The sequence below is a fragment of the Amblyomma americanum genome, chromosome 3 (assembly GCF_052857255.1).
Source record: "Amblyomma americanum isolate KBUSLIRL-KWMA chromosome 3, ASM5285725v1, whole genome shotgun sequence".
Taxonomy (NCBI): Eukaryota; Metazoa; Arthropoda; class Arachnida; order Ixodida; family Ixodidae; genus Amblyomma; species Amblyomma americanum.
The window spans coordinates 169,041,733-169,065,758 of record NC_135499.1 but is presented as its reverse complement, the minus strand read 5'-3'; the positions used below and the strand labels follow the sequence as shown (position 1 = coordinate 169,065,758).

At 48.4% G+C, this 24,026-nt stretch overlaps 1 protein-coding gene across 2 annotated transcripts; it reads right to left on the bottom strand.

The window, feature by feature from the left end:
* Window positions 1-2,728: 2,728 nt before the first annotated feature.
* Window positions 2,729-24,026, bottom strand: LOC144125388 (neprilysin-1-like). 2 transcript variants are annotated; one of them, XM_077658720.1, is made up of 11 exons: window positions 23,682-24,026; window positions 15,762-16,102; window positions 14,647-14,988; window positions 12,008-12,256; window positions 11,410-11,613; window positions 10,399-10,641; window positions 9,445-9,648; window positions 7,355-7,650; window positions 6,500-6,644; window positions 5,409-5,792; window positions 2,729-2,979 (listed from the first exon to the last, which is right to left on the bottom strand). In XM_077658720.1, the coding sequence occupies exons 1-11, from the start codon at window positions 23,851-23,853 to the stop codon at window positions 2,869-2,871; spliced, it is 2,691 nt and encodes an 896-aa protein (XP_077514846.1). In that variant the 5' UTR covers window positions 23,854-24,026; the 3' UTR covers window positions 2,729-2,868. The 2 variants fall into 2 exon arrangements, with proteins under 2 accessions (XP_077514846.1, XP_077514847.1); XM_077658721.1 differs by lacking the exon at window positions 12,008-12,256.

Genomic DNA, 24,026 nt, shown 5'->3' with positions numbered 1-24,026 from the left:
CATGTTTTTGCTTGTAGACGATTTTGAATATGTCAAAACAAAAAATGCGTTTGCTTCTTCACGTGGCTTCTGTAAATCTGGCTATTGGAATTCAGAATTTTGCCGCACTACAAAAGTGTTTCATGGCACTTTGGCTTGGAATAAGATTTATAAAACGGTTAGCTCAAACTTTTACATCGTGTAGATCGACGATAGCTTCTTTGATTAAACTTAAACGATAGGGGAGCGAAACGGTATAGTTGTGCTTTGTTTCTTCTGATATTCCAAAATGAGCCAGGGAACCAACTTTATCCCAAGAAACAACAAGATTATTTGCATATGTCGGCAAGCTAGTGTCGCCTGAGCCTTGGGTATGGACAAGCCTTGCCGAAATTATGTAGCCTTCCCCACCCAAAAATAAATTTAATTCTGTAGTGAGCGCGAAAACCTAACGGCGGATTGGGAGTCTAGTGGAATGGTTAAATAGCTGGTACTTCTTCATTGCTATTAAAATAACTTATAAGGAAGGCTAACGAATCATTCCCCACAAGTACACAAGATCTAGTCCTACAGTATTTATGCATAATGGGAGGCGGAGCTAAAAGTACAAAATATAGTTTTGCGTTTTCGCTTTGTCTACTGAACAGTTGGGTTTCCAAATGCAGTAAAAGCATGCCATTGGGAAAGAAATAGTTCTCGTTTTTTACATGCGTCTGCACCTCACCTCTGAAAACCGAACGCGGAGATTCGCCATTTTTTCGGACGAACTGCCTGAAGAGCCGACACATGCATGGCTGGCTCCGTCGAAATCGAAGTACGACATGCATCAACACAACGTGTCCATCTATATGCCAAGGCAACTTTTTGCCTATCAGAGAACTCCCAGTTATTGTAAAAGCAAATATTAGTATTATGAACTCGTGTACACAAGGAATATCAAATAACAAAGCTGATGTTTCCGGCCACATGGCACAGCAAAAGTGTGTGCAACGGTGATGATGGGCTAGTTAGCAAACCCTACACACCTTGATCTCGATTAGAAATAAAAGTTTAGGAAGAAGTCGTGACCTCGTAGACGCACTGAAAGGAAAGCTAAATGATATTACATTCCGGGCCTTCGGCAAAGTCACCTTGCTGACCTTTAGGACAGGATGGAAGAGAGCTGAGAAAGTACACGATAACCACATGTATGCATCGAATGTAAATATGTTGAATCCAATTTAGGCAATGCTTAGATGCGTTTTTATGGAGGAAAAACACTAAGGCGCCCGTGTGCTGTGCGATGTCAGCGCACGTTAAAGATCCCCAGGTGGTCGAAATTATTCCGGAGCCCTCCACTACGGCACCTCTCTCTTCCATTCTTCTTTCACTCCCTCCTTTACCCTTTCCTTACGGCGCGGTTCAGGTGTCCAACGATATATGAGACAGATACTGCGCCATTTCCTTTCCCCCCAAAACCAATTATTATTATTAATGCTTAGGTGGCCTACACCACTGTTTCTGAGTGGAATCAGATCTTTACTAATTTCCGCCTTGTGCGGGGCCACTCCTTGTGGAGACAGCGACCTGATCGGTTCGCCTTTATTTGGTAATACACTTTGAGTCATGCGCCTCAAAAAGCTTTTTAATTAGAGAAGCTCGGACTTCGTCTAAGACATTGAAATTGAAACAATTGCTTCAGTGCGGAATACATTTTGTCAACAGACTTTGGTATGTATAGGACCATCATAACCCTAAAACGCTATATACGCAAGAGACGAGAGCGTTATTGGGCAAATGCGCAATGCCAATGTCCTGTGTATAGAAAGTCCACGGAGTGATTGAAGCCGCTCCGGCTTGTACCTCAGCCAAAATTAAAAAGCCATTTAAAAGAACCTTTTCATATCGAGGCACTGATTTTTACATTAGAAAAACTCGACCGCCTTAAAACGCACAAATAATAATTTCTACAGGGAATCAGCGGTCATATAAACAATAACGAAATATAATAACTGAACAATACTCACGATAACTAAAATAATAAAATAACATTATAACATTACAAGGTTCAAGTTAGGAAGGGCGTAATATTTGTCTTTGCTGGCATTAGCGAGGGCCGGAGAGATTACGCTAAAAAGGGAACTTCGTCAACGTTGAGCGAGATGTGGGCTGAAAGAAAAACCAATGCTTACGAGGCATTTTCTGTGGTCATGCCAATATTTCAACTAAAATGCAACAACATGCACTCAATTTTAAGTCGAACTAGTGACCGTTACTCTTTTTAACAGACAATATCCAGTAATAACTGAGCGAAATATGATCTGCGCTATGTCTTTACTCTTATATATTTAAAACAATACAACACTTTTATCTTGATTGTAGAGAATTACCGTGTACTGAATGTTTTCCGGGGAAATTTTAAAGAAGAACGGAGACGGGTTTTTTTTCCCCGCCATTGCAAAGTTCGCCATTTTACGAATCTTTCGGATCCTAGATGATTTCAACGCCTTATAAAAAAATCTGACCCTGAGAAGAATGGCCCGTAAACTTACCCTGCATAGGAACCAGCTCTCCAAGTCTGGCAGTCTGTCCCGCTTCCACAATCCATCACGTAATTCCACGTCTCTTAACTGCATCAGAAGTTTCAGGGACGGAGTAAGCTGTCGGAATCTTTTATTGACACTAACAAGGAAGTGTAAGCTGAGATCGTTCTGAGTAACCACCCTTGATCCAGACTGGGAAAAGAGAAAAACAAGCCACCGGCGGTGCGTTAAGTAACGCTAAAGGAGCGCTGGTTTATTATTGAAGTCGCCATTCGGCGACTCCTCGTGGTGCACAGCAGGCGCAGGTGCGCACCGGGCAGCCCGGAAGCCGCGGGCCCGTTTCCCGCCAAGACAGCAGCCGAGGGGGTCATCCGGTCGACGTCCACACGGAGCAGGTCCGGGCCGGGTTCATGGGGGAGCCCTTCTTGCAGCCGTAGACGCGAGCGAAGCGCCCGTAGTTGCTCAGCGGCACGTTAACCTGCGCCCCGTTTGCACGGCACAGGTGATCGCCTCCACAGTGATTGATATCGGGGAGTGTGGTCGAGCAACAAATTTCTGCGTAAGCAGTGGAGTCAACTGAGAGCCGAAGGAATTTAACGCAATGTAAAAATATCCACAAACTCCGTAGCCTTCTGCTGTCGCCGCCGCGGTGGCTCAGTGGTTATGGCATTCGGATACTGACCCGAAAGACACGGGTTCGATCCCAGCCGCGGCGGTTGCATTTCGGCAGAGGCGAAATGCGAGAGACCCGTGTACCATGCGATGTCACTGCACGTTAAAGAACCCCAAGTGCATGGTGGAAATTATCCGGAGCCCTCCACTACGGCATCCCTCATAGCCTCAGTTGCCTTGGGACGTAAAACCCCCATAAACCAAAAACCAAACATTATGCAGCCAGAATGTGTTACGAGCGCACTGAATACAAACTTGGCAGGCACCTGCGCAGTGTGAGTGAGAAAATTTTTACATGGACTTCGTCTCGGCAGCAGGACAAACAGCTTATTTTTCCCTGTGTGTGTCTCTCTCTACACCGATTAAGCAACTACGAGTGTTGTGTACCAGGCGTGCGTGCGAAGGCATAAGCAGCTTTTTGGTGCACGCAGCACAAAAGTGTTGCACTCTGCATAAGGAGACACCAAAGAACCCTAACAGGGATGCCGTGCGGGGGTCTGAATTAATCCAATGACCGCAAGCACCAGTGGAAATCAAGAAGCGTGTATACAGGTACACCTCGCAAACCCTGTGATCTTGAACATCAGAACTGCGTTGTCTAAACTTTCGGGTTTAGTCCAGGGTTTGACAGAATGCCGTCTGGTCAGGTAGTAGCATAGTATAATGATTCTTCGATCACTGACCATGTCAAAAATGTTAGCTAACATCTTTGACATGGCGCTGCGGGTACAGGTATTTTCTTCTGAAAGATGAAGAAGTGCTCTATAGCGGTCACTGTTTGCCTGCTGGCGCGCCTGATGGTGCGCCTATTTCAGAATAAAGTAGATGAACGTTCCATGGAAAAACACTCACTGACACACGACTCATTCACACAAACACACACGCAATGTAGAGTGTGCGCAGGGTGCAGTTAAGTCCCGAGTCCCAGATGCCTTCGCATCATCATCATCATCATCATCATCATCATCAGCCCTACTACACCCACTGCAGGGCAAAGGCCTCTCCCATGTCTCTCCAATTAACCCTATCCTTTGCCAGCTGCATCCACCCTTTGCCTGCAAACTTCTTAATCTCATCCGCCCATCTAACCTTCTGCCGCCCCCTGCTACGCTTACTTTCTCTTGGAACCCACTCCGTTACCCTTAAAGACCAGCGGTTATCTTGCCTTCGCATTACATGCCCTGCCCAAGCCCATTTCTTTCTCTTGATTTCGACTAGGATGTCATTAACCCGTGTTTGTTCCCTCACCCACTCTGCCCGCTTCCGATCTCTTAACGTTACACCTATCATTTTTCTTTCCATGGCTCGCTGCGTTGTCCTTAACTTAAGCTGAACTCTTTTCGTTAGCCTCCACGTTTCTGCCCCGTAGGTGAGTACCGGTAAGATTATGCTGTTGTACACTTTCCTCTTGAGGGAAATTGGTAAACTGCCACTCATGATCTGCGAGAATTTGCCATATGCGCTCCATCCCATTCTTATCCTTCTAGTTATCTCCCTCTCATGATCCGGATCAGCTGTCGCTACCTGCCCTAAGTAGACGTATTCCGGCACAATTTCTAGGCTCTCGCTGCCAATTGTGAACTGTTGTTCCCTTGCTAGGCTGTTGAACATTACCTTGGTTTTCTGCATGTTAATTTTTAGACCCATCGATCTGCTCTGCCTGTCTGCTCTGCCTTCGCATATGATTGTCCTAATGACCCGAGCGACGTCATCACGAGCATCTCTATGGGGTGCTTGTGCGCTGTCCAGAAGACTCTGCGATTCCTCGGTTGCGGTCTACAGTACAAGGTGCCGGCGGTGAAAACTAGAGTAGCGACTGAAATTAAACAGAACTCGAAACGATCAGAGGCGATGCATTTTTCGTTTTGATGAGCCCCACGTGGCCCATGGCGGTCACTGCCAAGCACACTATACCTGTGGCTTCGGCAAAGGCCTCTCAGGTCTCACGCCTCGTGTCTATAAACCTTTCCATCGTGTTCACACGCAGAGGTCGAAACACCTCTCTGGACTGTAGCAAAACAGGCTTAGACAGCTGGCGCTCCGCTCCCACGATGACCTCCATGTGCACACGACAGTCCAGCGAGAAACATGGCTACGCCCAGGCACCGCTCATTAGAAAGGTCTGTATAGAGGGAGGACCTTGGACACAACGTGGCTTGTAAGTACTTATTGAGATATATGCGGTATAAATAGTAGCATCACTACTGGGAAGTACCGTAAGCACGCAAAGCCCACCTTGAACTTGGCCGGCAGCCGCTCCCGGGAAAGTATCTGCCGGGCGGCAGTGCCGTTTCGTGCGGCCGCCGGGTCGCAGTGTCCGACGGCGTAGTTGATGAAGAAGAGCTCGTCGGTGGAGAGGGCGCGCAGTGTGGGCAGCCGGAAGAGCGCGGGCTGCCCGTCGCGCTGCGGGAAGGATCGCAGGTAGACGCGGTACAGCGGCTCCAGCACCGCGTTGTCCTCCACCATCTCGGCCAGGAAGTCCTCGGCGGCGGCCGCGGGGGAGCCGGCCTCCGCCGACAGCGCCTCCGCGTACTGGCGCAGGAAGCACCACGACACGTGTGCGTACCGCAGCGACGTCGCGCGGCTCCACGACGGCCGGTCGGGCGCGTCGTGCGCCGTCTGCGTGTGTGCACATTTATCTCTCACCGCCTTCCCATTCCACTCAAAGGTATAGTTCTCCGTATGCATACGTTTCGCACTTCATTTAGAGCTGCAGGGATGTAAAACAAACAACTGATGCGGTCGTAGCTCATCATCATCATCATAATCGTCAGCCAGACTACGCCCACTGCAGGGCAAAGGCCTCTCCCATGTCTCTCCAATTGACGCTGTCCTTTGCCAGCCCCGCCCACCGTATTCCCGCAAACTTCTTAATCGCATCCGCCCCACCTAACCTTCTGTCGCCTCCTGCTACGCTTGCCTTCTCTTGGAATCCACTCCGTTACCCTTAAAGACCAGCGGTTATCTTGCCTTTGCATTACATGTCTGCCCAAGCCCATTTCTTCCTCTTGATTTCAATATTAGGATAGCTATGGCCGACCGCGGTTATCTCAACACATGTATGCTCGTATCCGGGCCGACACCGGCAGTTAACAACCACCCAGTTCGTTTTCGTTAGCAGCGCGTTGAACATTATCGACCGAGCAGAGCGGATTCGCAGCGCGCTTTCGAGAATGAAGACAGCGCCGTGCATGTGCTCGGCCGTTTTCATTATACAAATTTGATCGCACGTTTCTGCCTATGATTCGCTGAAAACTGGACCTCTCGCGCAGCTGTATACGAAATGGGACGCAAGACCCGCAATATGTGACTGGTTGTATGCGTGCCTGCATGTCGGCGACGGCGGCGAACAGTCCCCGGAGGGCGTAGTGCAGGAACCGGGGCACGTGCATGGGCAGCATGTCCTGCACGCGAACCAGGAACCCCAGCACGCCGTACGGCAGCAGCACGCTGTTGCGTTCCGGGTCGTGTCTGCATGCACGCGTATTGAGGCCGTTACGATCACATACGTTGTTGGCATAATACTGGCTGTCTTAGCTATACTGCTCCATGTATACGTGAAGCCAGTCAGTTCCACTTCCCGCAGGCACGATGCACAAAAAGCTGGCGACAGGTGTAGCTCCTATTTCATTGGAAACTAAATGTAAAACAGTGTACAGGTATGTGGACCTACACCGACAGTTACCGGGTAAACGAGGGAGGAGGAACAAACTTTTCAGCCACGCACCCTTTTTCCTTCCCCAACCTACAAACACATCTGTCTGCGTCCACGCTCATTCAGGTTGAGTCCAGGGCCCCACCAGTGCAGACGACTATATAGCTAGACTCAGGGAGCATTCAGTATACGCATCGTTTGCACTGCATGAAAGAATATTCGTCGTGCATTTTTCTGAAGCATACAAGTATAACCAGGCCGAATGCTGCCAGAAGCTCAGCCTACTCCCTCGTACTTCTTCCAATCAATACGCAATCCTGTTTCTGTTTGGTAATTAAAAAAAGACTCCCAAAAGGAAAGTAAAAGATCTACGAGTACCAGCATTCACGTTAATATCTAAATAATATCTCCCAAAGGCGAATACGACGCTGAAAAATATCAGATATAGCCCATGAGCGTCCTTGAAGCTTTCCAACCCCTAAAGGTGCATTTCATGACTACGAAGAAAAGCGGAGGTGGCCCCCACCCGTAGGCGAGGTCAAAGCTGCTGATGCCGTGCATGCTCCCGACGAGGGCCTCTTTTCGGGCCGACGAGCCGTTGCGCTGCGCCCGGTGCAGCGCGGTCCAGTATCGGCGCTGCACGGCTGTCTTCATGTGGAAGTAGCTCTCGAGCAGGCTGCGCTCGTTGAGCGTGGGCACGTCCACAAGCTGCTGGCCCAGTTCGGCCTCGCCTGGCTGGTCGCGCGGCACGCCCAGCGACAGCGACGTCTGAGACATGCGCGCCAGCGTCGCGTTCAGGTCCTCCGCCGACAACCACGGGGCCTGCGACGGAGGGGGAGGGGCAGTAAAGACTTTTAGCACAGCGCGTATCCTTCAGTGCGCATGCGCAGATCACCACGAGGGCGGCACATAGCGGCCAGCTGCGCGCACGCCTGCCGCGTCCGGACCAATCAGCGCACTGGCGGCGCGCTGTGCTAATGTATCTAGGAATGTACAGCATAGCAACGCAGCATTGCCGTGACTCGTCAGTGGCATGTTATACGGCAACGATGTACGGTGGTGCGGCAACACCAGGAAGGTTATATACCCAGGTAGCATACGTTCAGAATTTCGTGTCGATATAGCGACGAGTTCGCGCTAGCTTGCAGTTCGGTGCATATAGTGCAGTGCAATCTATATAGTTCACCGTGAACGCGAACCAATACATAGAGCAAGGAAGACGCGCAGACGAGCGCTGAAGTACGCCGAAATAAATTTTCAAAATTCACTTTTAGCCATGAAAGGTCAATATCCTTACATGCACACCGCAGCTATCTGGCTATCGAGCAGGCCTTACACTCAAAAGAGAAAATTAAAGTGCAGAAGCTATAGGGGAGTGATGAGACGGCATACCCTTGTGCGTTACGAGGTATTGCTCTACTGCACGCCACCGGGCACTTGAAATAATCGATAAGCGTCGCGAAAAACTGACATTTTCTTGCTACCGCGACGGTTATGCGACAGTTCCATACCTGTCGTAAACACGCAGACCACATGATCTATAGCTCAACATAGCACGGCAACAGAAGGATAAAATGGCAATCCATATTTAATAAATCAACATCTATTCAGAGTTTTATCTAACAGTTCCAACATTTAACTTCTGTTACTTTTTTTATTGGCAATAGCATGTATACTCTGCAAGCGCACGTATAGTGTAAGCGCTGTACAATAAACGCCAATTTGTGTTATAATTAATGCTAAATCGACGGCTCACGCCAGCAAAAAAAAAGCCAAAACAAGTTGTAAGTGACTTTTGATCGTTTGGGAATATCACATAAAATAGCCGAAAAAAAAAGCGATAACTCATGCGTGGAAAATAATGTTCGCCGAAAAAAAAAAGTTATAGTAGTAGTAGTTGCTGTTGTTGTGGTTTATTAAAAATAAATAAATAAAAAGTGAAGGAAATGAATGTTGCCGGCAGCTGCAATTGCTATCTTATATCTTAAGCACCGGAGCTGCAGCCGGCTATAGGTGAAAGTGAAAGGGGGAGGACCGCGACAAGAAGTATAGAGAGGGGCGATAGCAAGGAAGGACAGGAGAAAAAAAATCGAAAACTGCGATCTGAAATAAATACCGAAAAAAAGACTAAATTTCAAAAAATAAAAACCGGGACGTCCAACACATATAGTTATATCAAAATCAAACCACTAGGCGAGCTTTCTATCCTACGATATACAGGCCTGGCCACTAGCGCCTAGGCAACTCAAACTGCCCGAAAAAGGCATAAGAATTTCTGAAAACATTTGTCGAATCATTCATTAACAGCCCGGTTGCATCCACAGCGGGACAAAAGACATCTCCCAATGATATCCAGTTAGCTCAATCCATGCGCTGGCTATAGGGCTTCCTTACCTCTGAACATTTAATTAATCTTCCTGCCTGGCTCTCTGCCGTCCCCAGCTACGCTTCCCTTCTCTACGGTGCGATTAGTGGCAACAAGTGCGATCTAATTAGCATAGTGTGCAGATGCCAACCATAATCATTACCCGTTCGAGTAATATGGTTGCTAGCAGCATTCAGCGATATGCATGTATGCCAACAACACACGACAGTGGGTGGCCTCGAGGCACCTACCTGTCTGAGGAAGTGCGTCATGGCGTCGGCGGCGCTGTGGGCCAGGCCGAGCATCTTCCGCGCCGTGTCCGGATTGCTGAGGAAGGGCGTGGCGTGGCGCAGCATCACCGTCAGCGCGGCGCCGAACACCTTCTCGACGAGCTGCACGCAGGCCTGCAGCCGCTCCATGCCAGGGATGCGACGGCCGTCCACCGACAGGGGAACCTGCATGCATATCCGACGCTACATACATGAAAAGCCTCACAGCTGCTGGCCACGGTGTTATAGGTTCACCCATAGTTTGCTAGACCGCCAAGTAGGTCATTTTTGGGCCACTAAATACACTCTTAAAGACCCTCATGGAAGCTGGAAGAGTGAGAATGAGGCTCACGTGAGCGCTATATATATAGAAAAAAGAGCACTGTTTCAGCCCGAATCCTGGTCAAGATGCTTTACCCGGATTCAGAACAAGAGCTTCTATAGTTCCGCTGGCTGCCACCACGTGGCGCATGACTTGGAACATTAAAAAAAGCGTTGACATCATCCGTGATGCGAGATAGAAAGGTAATGACCGAGTGGCTGCTGAACAGAACGCGATAGTCGCTAGGCATAGGCTGGGCGCTGTCCGGCACTCTTGGTAACGATTGTCCCCGCTGCACTGTATACAAGGCGCCGAATACGAGACCGATCAAAATAAAGAATATACATTACCTCTCGAATGGTGAACTCACCCAAGAAAGTCTACATATTTGGATAATGGCAACTCAAACATGCTGTCGACACCACCGAAGACGTGTAAAAACCATCGGATGACTGTCACCATGCAGTCAGGTCATTAAACATTCTCCACGGTAGTCTCTGCACATGGTAAAGGAAGGTGCGACGCTATGCGCCCCCCTTTTCTAAAACGGCTCAAAACCGCTCGATATACGCGTGACCGGAGCGAAATATCCCGCGTGAATACTTCGCACCTACCAGGTGTTCGCCGGTGGGTCCGGGCAGGAAAGGCGCCATGGCGACCAGCACCCGGTAGCCGACGTAGTTGAGCAACACCGCCAGCGGCGTGCTCTGCGTCAGCCTGGCCAGCCGCTGCAGGTAGAGCATGGAGCGCACTGCTACGGGCTGGGCGACGGCGGCCGCCGCGCTGCCCTTTAGCACGCCGTTCATGAACAGCACCCAGTCCCAGTGGACGCTGCCGGGGACGCTGCCCAGGGACACCTGCGCAAATGGAGTGCGCACGGTTCCCTCAAGGAGTGATATGTGCGCGGACCAATTCTGGGCTAGATCACCTGAAACGCTCGAAGCGCAACTGAGCCTTACTTTGTGTCAACCCGTTGTCTTCCCAGTCACGCCAGTGCATACTTCGGAACGGCTTTTTCTTTTTAGGCAAACCGAAGTAGCCCGTCACAGAACGGCCACCCATAACACTACTGCTTTATAGTCTAAGCTAGCGTTAATTGCACAAAAAAATGTATGTGAAGGGAAGAGTGGCTGGAACGTTGCGCCCGGCACTGAACAGGAAAGCAGCACTAGCCGTGCTGACATGACCTGCTATGATAATGTGCGGCACGCCCGACGCACAGAGCCCGAATAAGACATTTGCATTTGGAGCCTTCGACCCATATGATGGTGGTCATGGTGCATAGATATGACAGCAGAGTACTATACGAAGCACGAGTGAGCAGCCGCAGTGCACCAATGTCTTTGGCAGGTAACCTACTGCCCGAATCCTGGCTCCAAAATGGGAATTTTATTATTTTTTTTAAAACGTAAGTTGTGGGATTTACAGTCCCGAAGCAACACGTGGGCCATGAGGGACGCCATAGTGGAGGGCTCGGGATTAATTAGACCGCATGGTGTTGTTCAGTGTACAGGTTAAATAGGCGTGGGTTAAATAAGCATGGTCAAACAGGCAGCAGCACAATCGGCTGGCTTTTGCTTTGAGTAGTACATGAAGCAACTACAAAAGCAGACACAAAGGTTCACCCTGTAGAAAGGCGGTGGCTTGAGCGACGGCTGGTTCTCGATGGAGCGGGCGAGATTCCTCTCCAGCTCCACGATGGTGTTTATGATCTTGTCCTCCTCACGCCCCTTATAGAAGGACTTGAGGGCGTGGCCGACGGCCTCCCGGTACCAATCCATGGCCCGGCTCTCGTCCATGTGGTCGTGAGGAGGAAGCAGAAGCTGTGCCTGTGGCCCAAGGTGTACAGCACTTTCGTCTTTAGAGATAGACTTACATACGCTTCACCATCGAGCCGCGATTTTCACTCGGTACGTCTCACACTGTTATACCTCGTAGAGCTGTGAAACTTTTGCAGAAATTTCTGTGGGAACTTTCGGGCTCGCTTCGAGCCGGTCGGGCGTCAACTTTAATACGGGCAGCACGGTCGTCCTAGTGTTCCGAGACATATTTCCCCTTTCGTTTTATGTACACACATACATAACCTGAAACTACGCCGTTACAAACTGTGACGACCGTGACACTGCAGCTGTGCGCTAAAACAGTTCAGAGCGCGTTGGTAGAAAGAAGTTTACGCCGCGAACTAAGGTGTGCGTGCAGAATGGATGAGGGGCCCGACGAGACCTGTCCGATGACGACCAGCAGCCTGTCGGCGACTTGCTGGCGCGGCTGGTCGGCCTGACGGGAGGACGGCAGCCGCTCGAGGCCCACGGCGACGAAGGGGAAGACGGCCAGCGAGCCGGCCACTTTGCCCGCGATGTGCGCCACGTTCTTGCGGCCCCGCGGCCTAGCGTCGTACGGCCACCCCTCGAGGTCAAAGTACCGGAACACGCTCGACAGAGAGTCCGTCTCGCGCGACGTGCGCGAGGACTCCTACGAGCGCACATCCGGCACACTCATGTCACAGGGCATCATGATTGAACCGAAGGCACTAAATGCGATGATCATGATAATAACATGTAACGGCGCTAGGGCTGTTCGGTGAGAGAGCACCAAGGCATAACGTGTTTGGTGTGCGCAAGGCGAGGTCAAAACCCAGTGCGTAAAAAAATGCCCTGAATTCAGCGACACTCAGGCCCTTAGCTCGTCCTGCTCGGCTTCTAAGGCTTTCCAAACCATCGAACACTATACGCTGCGTCATAAAGGCGCATTAATCATATTTCAATCAATCATATTTCCGATCTATCTCTCACGCACAGCGCTGGTCATTAGTCTCAGTGAGAGGTGACACGATTCGTGTTTCCATCTCGCTGCACTCTGCATTACAATGTTTTCCAACAGCTAGGACGGCAAGTGGATTTGCAACTCTCATAAAAGCCGCGTAAGCATCGGCACGATGCCTTGCAGTGGGCTGGAAACCAGCTCCTAGTACTTCACACACGTATAGAGTTACGGTTCTTCAATGGCGATACTCTAGTCGTCGTCGTTCACACAACCAGAATTGCCCTCGAAGTATCCTGCGTGTGTACCGCGAAATCTACCGATACCCTCCGATACCATCTATCGATACCATCTATTTAATGAAAGCCCCCTTGCGACTGCTGTGTTTTATGATTTTAGCGCAGAGTCGAATGAGCGCTTGCTGTAATTAAATGAATAAGTGCCAGCAAGGCACAGGACAGCGGAAGACAACGCTACGACTCTTCTAAGTTCACACGGTCCTTGATGTGCGGTAAGGGAATGCTGGGAATGCGGACTGCACTATTTGTAACATGCGTTTCCTCAACTTTCTTCATAAAAAAAAATTACGGCCAGTGTGGCTTTCCTTAAGGAATTCTCGTCTTTAAATCTGCCCCTGTAGCATCAGCATGTTTAAGCGACGACGCCAGTAATATCCCGTGTCTAAGCACTGTACACAAGAATCAATCCTAACGAGAGTTTAAATGGCTGGCTTTAAACTAATGTGACGAATCATTTATTGCATCAATACTGAGGAAAATATGCGTAATTGTTGCTCCCTTCCCCGATTGATGGAGCAAAGTGAAGATTCTCCTATTTATAACGCCCTATTCTGAAATGGATATTCTTGGTCTGACACAGCTCAAATCCCCAATGGAGTAATGAAAAACTCTATTTTGCGCCGTCCGCACCGGCACATAGCGTCAAATCTGCTTCTGCTCAGATGCTTGCTAATTGCGGTTACCATCTTTACCACTGTCGCTGACTCACCGCTCGTTTCTGCTGATTCACGGGTGCCTGCCGTGACAAAAGAGGTGACTGGCACCGTTTTATGCAAAAGTATGCTGCACTGAACTGTTCCTCTGAAGCGTCTAGCACGCTCCCACGATACCCGATCTTCCTTTGTACGCACCGTCACTATGCAGGAGCTCCCGCTTAGGCCTCATTCTCAAAGATTTCTTCCGCGCGGTTTGCGCGGTGTGTTGCAGTCAGCAGTGGTGCGGTGCACCGAGCTGAAACTGCGATATAACACAATTTCTACCCCGAGTTCTTAATAAAGCTTGTGAGGCTGAAGTTTTCAAGCCTTGAATACATGAAGGTGAAACCAAACAACCTCATGACAGATAATATGCGGTAGTGTTCTCAATTCAACCTATTCTGTGCTCGTTTTTAGCTTTAGCGTGACGCATCACGGTAAGAAATTCCTTGAAGCAAAGATTCAGAACTTCTGATACAGTTTGTAAGGTTACATCGCTTCACCTACGGCAATAGGCAACCGAACGACCTCACGAAGCACAGCCAGACAATTCCTGCAGCCGCAGTTGCAGGCGGCAAAGATAACCCGTTGCATAGGGTCGCGTGAGAGAAGCGTAGTCGCCCAAGCTGTTTCGCCGACTACCTGTATAACTTCTTGTCCGTTTCCGTCGCTGGCACGGCTGTACGAATGAGCCTAGAACTATAGGACGCGCAAACTTGGCAGCATGTTTGTCTTCCATTTCTGTGAGAAGAATAACGTCACTCTATTGAACTCCTAAAAGCTACACCTCTCCAAGAGAGCGAACGAGATGCTCCATATTGATGGAGCATATAAAACTCCAATATAAACGTGCACTAGAGGGCAAGTTATTCACCCCCATTTGGGCTTGTTTTTGCTAGCAGTACACACCATACGACAACTCGCGTCATGCGCGCCACTCCAATTTTTATTTTTATTTTTTTCAGGTAGCGCTATACGGAACCATCCGATCCATGTCCATCTTTTGGGTCCGTCTCTGCTTCACAGTCCGAGTGCGTGCCACGTGGCGTCGCGCGCAAAGCCCAGGCCACATTACTACTAAGCCAGCCATGGCTCGACGCATCTGTACCTTGGCGCAGGAGGCGACGAACAGCAGTATCTGGTGGCCGAAGTGGTGCCTGTTCTGGTGTATGCGGTCGGCGTCCTGCGACGCGTACCCCGAGGCCAGCTCGCGCAGCGCCTGGTACGCGTAGCCGGGGCTCTGGCTGGCGTACGGCGCGGCGCGCAGGTCGGCGCCCGCCAGCACGCGCTGCCAGTGGGCCGAGCACACGTGCGTGTAGTAGTCCTCGCAGGGCCCCACCGCCGTGTCCAGCTTGTCGTCGAAATAGTGCGCCTCGGCGTGGCACACCGAGTCGTTGCACAGGTAGAGGGTGCTGCCGCCGCCGCGGGACGCCGAGCGCCAGTCGGCCACCTGCGGCGGGGCGCAACGTGCCGGTGAGAGACGGATCCGCTTGCACTTCAAGCTAAGTCAAGTCTGACCAGTCTTTCTTTTTTTTTTCCAGGGCGACATAAAGTGATTTTCGATGAACTTTGTGAATGCCAGAAGCCAATGCACAAGAGAATGGTCGGTGTATAATAATAAAGAAGTCTGAACCATCAGCAAGAAGAATAAAATGGACGTTCACTCTGCGAAATTTTGCAACCACACCGCAAGAGTAATATATAAAGAACGCAAGATCCTCGTGATCCTCGCGCACGTACGCACGCACAAGTATGGTATGTGTAAGGAAGTGCTGAAAAGTGAGCACGAAAAAACTGCTAAGCTGCACCGCGCTAAAGAAATGGTGGGGCCCTTGGCCATAGTGCTCTACCTAACTCAGCGGGTAGAAGGCTCGATGAGCCCTCGGTAACTATATATTCTCGCCCCTCGAGGGAAGAATAAACGTCATTCTCAGTCCCACTGCACGAAATGAAATTAAAAGCGCATAAAGTTCAGGCTACGCGACATTGAAACCTACTCCGAACATAGCTCGTGTAAGAGATGTCTGCCACGCAGTCGAGCCACGCCACCATAGCAAAGGCTAACAGCGGCTACTAGTGGACTATAGCTGTGAGCTGACACACCTAATCACGTAATTCCTGAGGCGGAAATGACGTTGAAAAAAAAATCAGCGGCAAAAAGTTGTCCCTTCAACTGAATCTCGCTGACCAGATCCAAAAAAACCCGACCGCATGGGCGCGCACCGTTCCGGAGATGAGCGCCGCGACCAGGGGCAGCGTCAGCAGCGTGGCTGCCAGCGCCAGCGACAAGGCCATCGCGAAGCGACCCGAGCCCTGCAGGCGGCTCAGTAGCAACGGCAGGCGCCGTGCAGGCCGGGGCGGGGGCACCAGGTCCAGGTCGCCGCACTCGGACGAGCTCTGGGTGCTGGGAGCGGGACTGGCCGCCGCGCCGCCGCCTTCCTCGGTCCCCGGCGCGGGGGCGCTGCCGCTCGACGGCGCTCCGCATGTCGGCGAGCCCGAGGTCGACGATAACGGCTTCAACGACTCGGTAGCGGATGACAACGGCTTCGACGACAATGCCGCGTCTGAAAGACGACGCCGCGCCCCACCAGAAGAGCTGAGCGTTTACGAGCAAAGGCGTACAGATCGGGTCGTCTCCTGTCGCCTCCAGACCCGGCTAATTAAACGCACTTTTATCACCCGGAAATGTCCGTTACTTGTACAAGAACATCCTTACGTTATAAGAGTGGGTGACCTACACAATTCGGTGGGGCACTAGGAAAGTAAAAAGGACGCCGCCCGGGAAGCAATAAAAGGTAAATGCCAGACAAGGCTGTCAAACGCGCGTCTAGCTGACTTGACGGCTTCGTGTGTAACGTGAACTGCAGCGCCAGAGAAGCAGTACAGCTTTTATCGTTTTATTCGTGTCCATTTTCGTACTCAAGACCAAAACAATGCGAATATCAGGCCGTGTTACAGTTCTTAAAATGGGAGACAATCTGAGAAAGCAAAGCAGTGTAATGCAAGGAAAAACGAGATATTCAGCGTATATAAAAGAAATATTAAAGAGCATGCTTAAGAAAAAAAACGGAAAGTAACGAGAATTAAAAAGGGAAGTGAACATACTGGGAAACAAAAACACGTAAGGATAATAAAAATTCGCGAAAAGGAAAAAGCCGGGGACGTACGTTGCCGGTATTAATATCCGGTATTAATGCCGGTATTAATCGACCAGCAATATTTCAAGATTTGTCTTAATCTTTTCTGCGAGCGGAACACCAGAACTAGATTTCCTGGCTGTCTGTAAAACAAGTGCGTTTTTGTTTCTTTTTAAACTCCCTCGGCCTGCAGTGCATCTCGCAGCCGCGCGCCTTGTGCCCCTGCAATAATTTCTGCTGCAACGCCACATTAAGAGTCAGAATGCGGGCGAGCCAACTTTACAATTGCCTCCCTGGCTTGATAGCGTGAAGTGGCTACTTCAAGGGACGCAGATGCTTTCCTACATCACAACCTGCGTAATTTGTAAATGAGACGTCATCGGTACCATACCCTTCTTTTAGTAAAGCCAAAGTGAAAAGTATTGCAAATAATACGTGATGTGAATAAACAAGTAGGCGCATGCAAGTTTGGTCATTCATGGCAGGCGCACCGCAACATGTAGATGCTTTTCTTTGGCGTGTTCATTTCCGTGTGCAGTCATCCAGTAATGTAAGCAGGCAATGTAGGTATGAACGGCTTAAGTTGGGTAATCAAAAAATAAAGCATAAGGTGCACATCAGGTGCATATATTTTGCATTCAGTTAGGGTGAAAGCAGAAACGCTTAACCCTTTTCTATTCCATCATGAATAATCTAGACGTCAATGATAATCAACAGTGTATAAAGGAGTTCATTTCCCGAATAACGCGAAATAAGAATTACGAGCATATAGAAAAACAAGATTTTCAAAAGACTGCATGAAGTATTCCTTTTTCGCCCAAACAGCGCGAGACAGGAATAAACTGCCCAATAATATTTTATGTGCGAAGAGTCGTGAGGAATTCTCCTCTCTCTTAATTGAATTGCTGAATTAACACTTTTACCACCCCACTCCTATCTTAGTCCTGAATAGAACTGATAGTATTGCAAATAAATAAATAATGATATCTTTTGCGTGAAGTGCATATCTTTCATCATTATGATATTTTTGCGTGAAAACGTGTGATCATTTCTCGGCCCTTTTACTATGCAATTATTTCTGCTGTAGCAAGTACCTTCGATCTATTTTTAAAAGACCGAGGACGGAAACTCCAGAGCATGAGGAAATTTTGTATACCGAATGCTTGGCCTGAACCGTTTTAGCTTCGCGATTCCGCAGAACTAAAACTCCCTCTCAATTTGCATGTTCCACGTCGCGTTAAATGCACTGAGAGCTGCACATTGTTGGAGTGAGGCAGTATGCAATGAGTAGCGAACACTGCCGCACGCTGTACATTCACCGCAGATTCAAAATTAATAAGCCATCAGATAAAGATAGCTCGGTGAACCTATGGCACCAAGCACCAAAGCAAAGTGTCATTGTGTGTGCACACCGGGTGTTTCAGTGAAGCCTGACAGTAATTTTTTTTTTACTATAAATCCTTTGCGGTGCAAAGAATTGTTTTTGCGGCCTAGTAATACCAGTGCTTCGGATGTCAGGAAACAGGTAACTCATGTTAACTACGCACTAAATTCCAAAGAAAACTTTAATAACATTCGATCATTCAGCAAGTCGATTTGGCTTGTGGACACAAAATTGTTGAAAGCCACGACTGAAATAGAGGTGGATGCTTTCAGTCCCTCTATTTTTTAGCTTGTTTTTATTGTATTTATACCAGCCGTTAAAGTGCGGCGGAGAATTCCTTCCACATACCGGCACTATACTTTGAGCTCTTTGCCACGGTGTGCATGATATTCAAGTCTGTCGACCGGGTGGCTTCGCTTTCGACTTCCCAAATTAAGGCGCCAAGCATTACGCCAGAAATAGTTAACATACTTTTGACCTTAGCACTTACTAGGCATTTACCCTAATGCTCTCTGTAAAACACGCATTTTCGCCTTTTGAGCTCGCCATAACTGTGTGTTTTTCATAGGATTTACATGGCTGCCTTGTGAAGTAATGATGTAATCGGTTGCACCAGGTTAGGCATTTTAGAAACTGGAGGAGCGATGAAAAAAATTTAAGTTAAGCTCCCAGGCGAATTCCATCAATGATATATGGTGCGTGACCGCATACGTGACATTCAGAATCGTAATCACAATTTTGGTGCATGATCCTTATTTTCTGAAGATGATGACGAAGTTGTTTTAATGAAAATAATAATAAAAAGGAAGGAAAAGATTTTTGCTAGCCCCGGCATCTGCCATCGATACTGAAGCACCTGAGCTGGGGCAGTGGAAATAAATGATATCAGGCAGAGTGGAGAAATGAAAGGAAAGAGGTGAGGGGACAGGAAGAAAAGATAAGGGGGGGGGAGAGAAGTAATATACACAAAAAACTATTTACACAATCATAACTATGTACAGGTTGCTTAGTTCATGATGAAAGAAAGACGAACGCAGTTTGCATGTGATGTCACGGGTGCCATCTTTGACCGCCAAACCTAGTCTGCAGTGCTTGAGTAGATGAAGCGCACACAGGAAAAGAAAGACACGGCGCCTGTCTCGTGCCTTTCTTTTCCTGTGTGCTGTGTTTCTGTGCGCTTCATCTACTCAAGCTACGAACCAACTTGCCCAAGAACGTGTTCTACTGAAATACTAGTGTGCAGTGTAAGGCAGAGCAGGTGGCGATAAGCGGATTAGAAAACACGGCTTTTCGCTGGACTCCTAGTCTTAAACATGGGTACGACATGGATGCATCGGTGCAAACTATGCGTTGGCATAACTTGATGGCCTGCGTACAGGCAGCTGGCCCCAATATGTTTGCACAAAAAGATTAATTGAAAATGAAAACGACGCGACCCGCCGCGGTGGCTCAGTGGTTAGGGCGCTCGGCTACTGATCCGGAGTTCCCGGATTCGGACCCGACCGCGGCCGCTGCGTTTTTATGGAGGAAAAACGCTAAGGCGCCCGTGTGCTGTGCGATGTCAGTGCACGTTAAGGATCCACAGGTGGTCGAAATTATTCCGGAGCCCTCCACTACGGCACCTCTTTCTTCCTTTCTTCTTTCACTCCCTCCTTTATCCCTTCCCTTACGACGCGGTTCAGGTGTCCGCCGATATATGAGACAGATACTGCGCCATTTCCTTTCCCCAAAAACATATTATTATTATTATTATTATTGTTATTATTATTATTATTATTATTATTATTATTATTATTATTATTATTATTATTATTATTATTATTATTAATATTATTATTATTACTATTATTATTATTATTATTATTATTATTATTATTATTATTATTATTATTATTATTATTATTATTATTATTATTATTATTATAATTATTATTATATATTGTTGTTTGTTGTTGTTGTTTTTAATATTATTATTAAAATGAAAACGAAAATTGGTTTTGAGGAAAGGAAATGACGCAGTAACTGTCTCCCATATCTCGGTAGACACCCGAACCGCGCCTAAGAGAAGGAATAAAGGAGGGAGCGAAAGAAGAAAGGAAGAGGTACCGTAGTGGAGGTATCCGGAATAATTTCGACCACCTGGAGATCTTTAACGTGCACTGACATCGCACAGCACACGGGCGCCCTTTGCGTTTCGCCTCCATCGAAACGTGGTCGCCGCGGTCGGGTTCGAACCAGGGTACTCCGGCTGAGTAGACAAGCGCCTTAACTACTGAGCCACCACGGCGGGTCCAAAAGAATGAATTTTATCGTTATTCCTGCATTAGAGATGAAAATTTCTTCCGGCTACAAAACGTCAAGGAAAACAAATGCTTCTAAAACAGGAAAAGCAAGCTTGTCACTCATGATGACTAATAGACTAATCAATCATATTGAATGCCCAAACTCTTATTCACTTTCATATTGGATCTAACTATATGTCCCGAGGGTGTTCCTAAGCGTAGCCGGAAAGGTTCAAATCTATCTACGTCATGTTCAGAGTGTGTATTGTGCGATGTCATTAATCCGGAGCCCTCCACTGCGGCGTCCCTCGTAGTCCACATGGCGCTTCGTGACGCCAAACCCCACAAAATGCAAGGTTTTTTTAATGCGAAGCATTCTTTAGCTACCTCAGCCAGGTTTCGTGATGTATGCGTCTCTAATGCACGCTCACGCCGAGTGGACGGCCAGTGGGAGCGCCGACACGCGCTCCGAAAAGAAGAGGTAGAGCTAAAACACCGCATCGCATCCAAAAGAATAAAAAAGGCGTGACGGGGCCTCGCAAGCGACCACCACACACAGAAGAGGAGCTCCACGAAATGAAACATCGACGCCGCTGACCGCCACGGGTACGCAGCGAACCGGACGGTGCGCTCCAACCAATTAACCCGGGTTCGAACCCGACCGCGGCGGCTGCGTTTTTATGGAGGAATAACGCTAAGACGCCCGTGTGCTGTGCGATGTCAGTGCACGTTAAAGATCCCCAGGTGGTCGAAATTATTCCGGAGCCCTCCACTACGGCACCTATCTCTTCCTTTCTTTAACCCCCTCCTTTATCCCTTCCCTTACGGCGCGGTTCAGGTGTCCAACGATATATGAGACAGATACTGTGCCATTTCCTTTCTCCAAAAACCAATTATTATCATTCAACCAATTAATGTGTGAGGAACGCGAGGCGGTCAAGAAAACATGCGTGTAGTTAGGCGACATCGTATGGAAGAACAGCTGTCTACTGCCGGTGTTGATGCCTACTGTGAAAAACACCTTATGCAGGACGGGCTCGGAGTGTCGTGCAGCGTGTCGCACATCATGCGTGCACAAGACCGACAACATGAGATATTAAGTGCGTTCATAACAGAAGATGGGAGTACTTTCGTAATTTGCGCAACGTGCGAGGGAAGTTTAGGGAAAGATAATGTTCCCAGACCCTCTCGAAGTAACGGCTTCATTTACCCGGATGAATGAATAAAGGAAACTTAAAATCACGAAACTCCGTCGTTCAATTCAAACTGACAGGCGTTGTATATCATGCGGAAAACTCGCTCTTCACAGGCAGCCAACGTAGTGTTTTCTGCAACACATTTTTAAGAAGCGACTGAGAAGGAAAAATTACTCTAGCAAAAACAAATTTGCTATTCTATTTTGACAGTTTGTTGGCCTCCTAGAACATACTAAAGATATCGCACCGTCACTATAATGTAATACGGACGTACTCGGGATGTAGAAAGCAAACAAACTAAGTAGATAAACTGCACAGCCCGGTTGCTGAACGTAACACAGCTGGATACAAAACGACATACATGTATGAACCCTAGGTTTAAAGGTGTTTCAGCTAAGAAACTAAATCCCAGTTTTGAATCCTGCTAAGTGGCTATACGTTAATTTTATCGTGTCTATTTGCGATCTCCATCAAGCAAAGTGGCATGATGGCAAACAAAACAGGTACTCCTCACTCATGTCGTTTTTAAATGTTTCCAGACCATCAAGTTTGTTCTAAGCTTTGCCGTGTAGGCAAGCAGCGCAACAAATCTCTGGAGGGTGACGAAAGCTTCATTGTTACCAGTTCAGAGCCTTAAAGTGGCAAGCGAATTACAGCTCCGAGCTCAAGAGAGATAGAAAGAACGTGGTTCTTGAAGGAAAAGTAAGAGTTGCGTGGAGCGTGTATACTGCTCAGCGAACTAATTACTGTAGTCGGATACAGCTCAAGAAGGAAGCGGCTTTTCCCCGTCGAAGGACCCCTTTCCAGCCAATGGCGTCGGCCGATTCTCATCAGCCTGCTAGCCCGACAATGCAGGGAGTGGCCGATGAAAGGGGATAATCCGCTCCCTCCATGGTGGTCCCCTCCCTGCACTGTCACCCTTGGTGGCAACCACCTGAGGTTCTTTAACGTGCTGTGACATCGCACAGCATCGGGTGTCTTGCTTTTCGCCTCCATATAAACGCGGCTGCCATGGCCAGGATTTCATCCCACATCCTCGTGCTTATTTCTACGGAGCACTAAACGACCCGAGCATGTCCTCAAATGGCCCAAACGTTCTCATCCCGAACAGGATATCCTCGGTACATTTTCAATGTATGATCATGAGCAAACGTCTTCAAAAAGATGTCCTAAGTTTGTGTGCTGCTGGACGACACAAGAATGAAAATTTATCGAATGTCCTACAAATGTACTTTCGCGGGACAATATGCGGCACTGCAATGAAATCAAGCCAGCTTTATCTCACGCACGCAGCTGTCATTACATAAAACTGTAAATTAAATTACAATGAATTCATGTAAAATTGTGATTAATAGAGATTCTGACCCAATAAATTATATGCATTCAGAATTTTTAAAAAAATAGATATGCCGTTTAACCAGGCCTTACCTACTGCATATTTCTGGTGTGGTTCGACTGTTGGACTTTTGGCTGTCGCTGTATAAGTACTGTGAGTTATTTGGGTTGTTCGTGCAAAGGGGGCGATTGAACCATCCATAGCCTTGCTAAGAGCGGCAAAACTTTTGCGAAATTGATTTTTTTAATCAAGTACACACAAAACAAGCTTTTTCTCAATTCTTGTGAATGCTGCCCATAATAATAAAGCAAATAATAACGCACATTCTCTGCGCCGAATAGTCATCTTAGTCCTCAAACAGACCGAAAGGTCCTCCAGGGCAACTTTGAGGATTTCCTGAGGATGTGCTGAGGATGGACAAGAGGACCAGGTGAGGACTTAGGATCGGTACAGTACATCAGGACAACGCAACGTCCTCAGAAATACAGCCTCCGGGCGTCCTGAGCATCTATAGTGTTGTCTGGGTAGCAGCCGATCGGACACAGTAACCACTGAGTCATTAGTGATATTGTTCACCTAAGTGAGATCACCGCGTGTGCACTAGGCAAGGATGATTTGGAGTGGAAAAGGGACGGAAGGGAAGACTCGAGAGATGGTTCAAATGGGGCACCCCATGAGCAGCGCAGCGCGTTGTCGGTCAGGAAATAAAATGTCTGGAAGAGAGTCCTAGCCACTTCAAGCGTTTCAAGACTTTGAATGAGAGAGATGGCCTGGGAACAGAGGACACGCCCCTTCACTTTGGGCTTACCACCTACGACGAGCTTGGTTCTTCTGTCTGTTGCCGTCCTTGGCGCTGGGTTTCGTGGCAACGGGCTGCAAGCTGTCCCCGGTGGAGATGAAACAGACTGGGCCATATTTGTGTATTTACCTCGCTTCGATAACGGCACAGTGCAAATGGCGACACGAAAGAACAAGCGCATGCTAAAAACCGCGTGCTTCCACAAGCTTCTTTGCAGCGTCCAACGGTACCTAATTCAAAGGTCGTTTCACTTCTCACTGGAAGGTATCTTGACGTATATTTTTTGTAGAGTTCGAACACAGTTCCTGCGGTCAATTACCTGCAGTGAGGTATGTGTGTGGCGACGCCAGCACA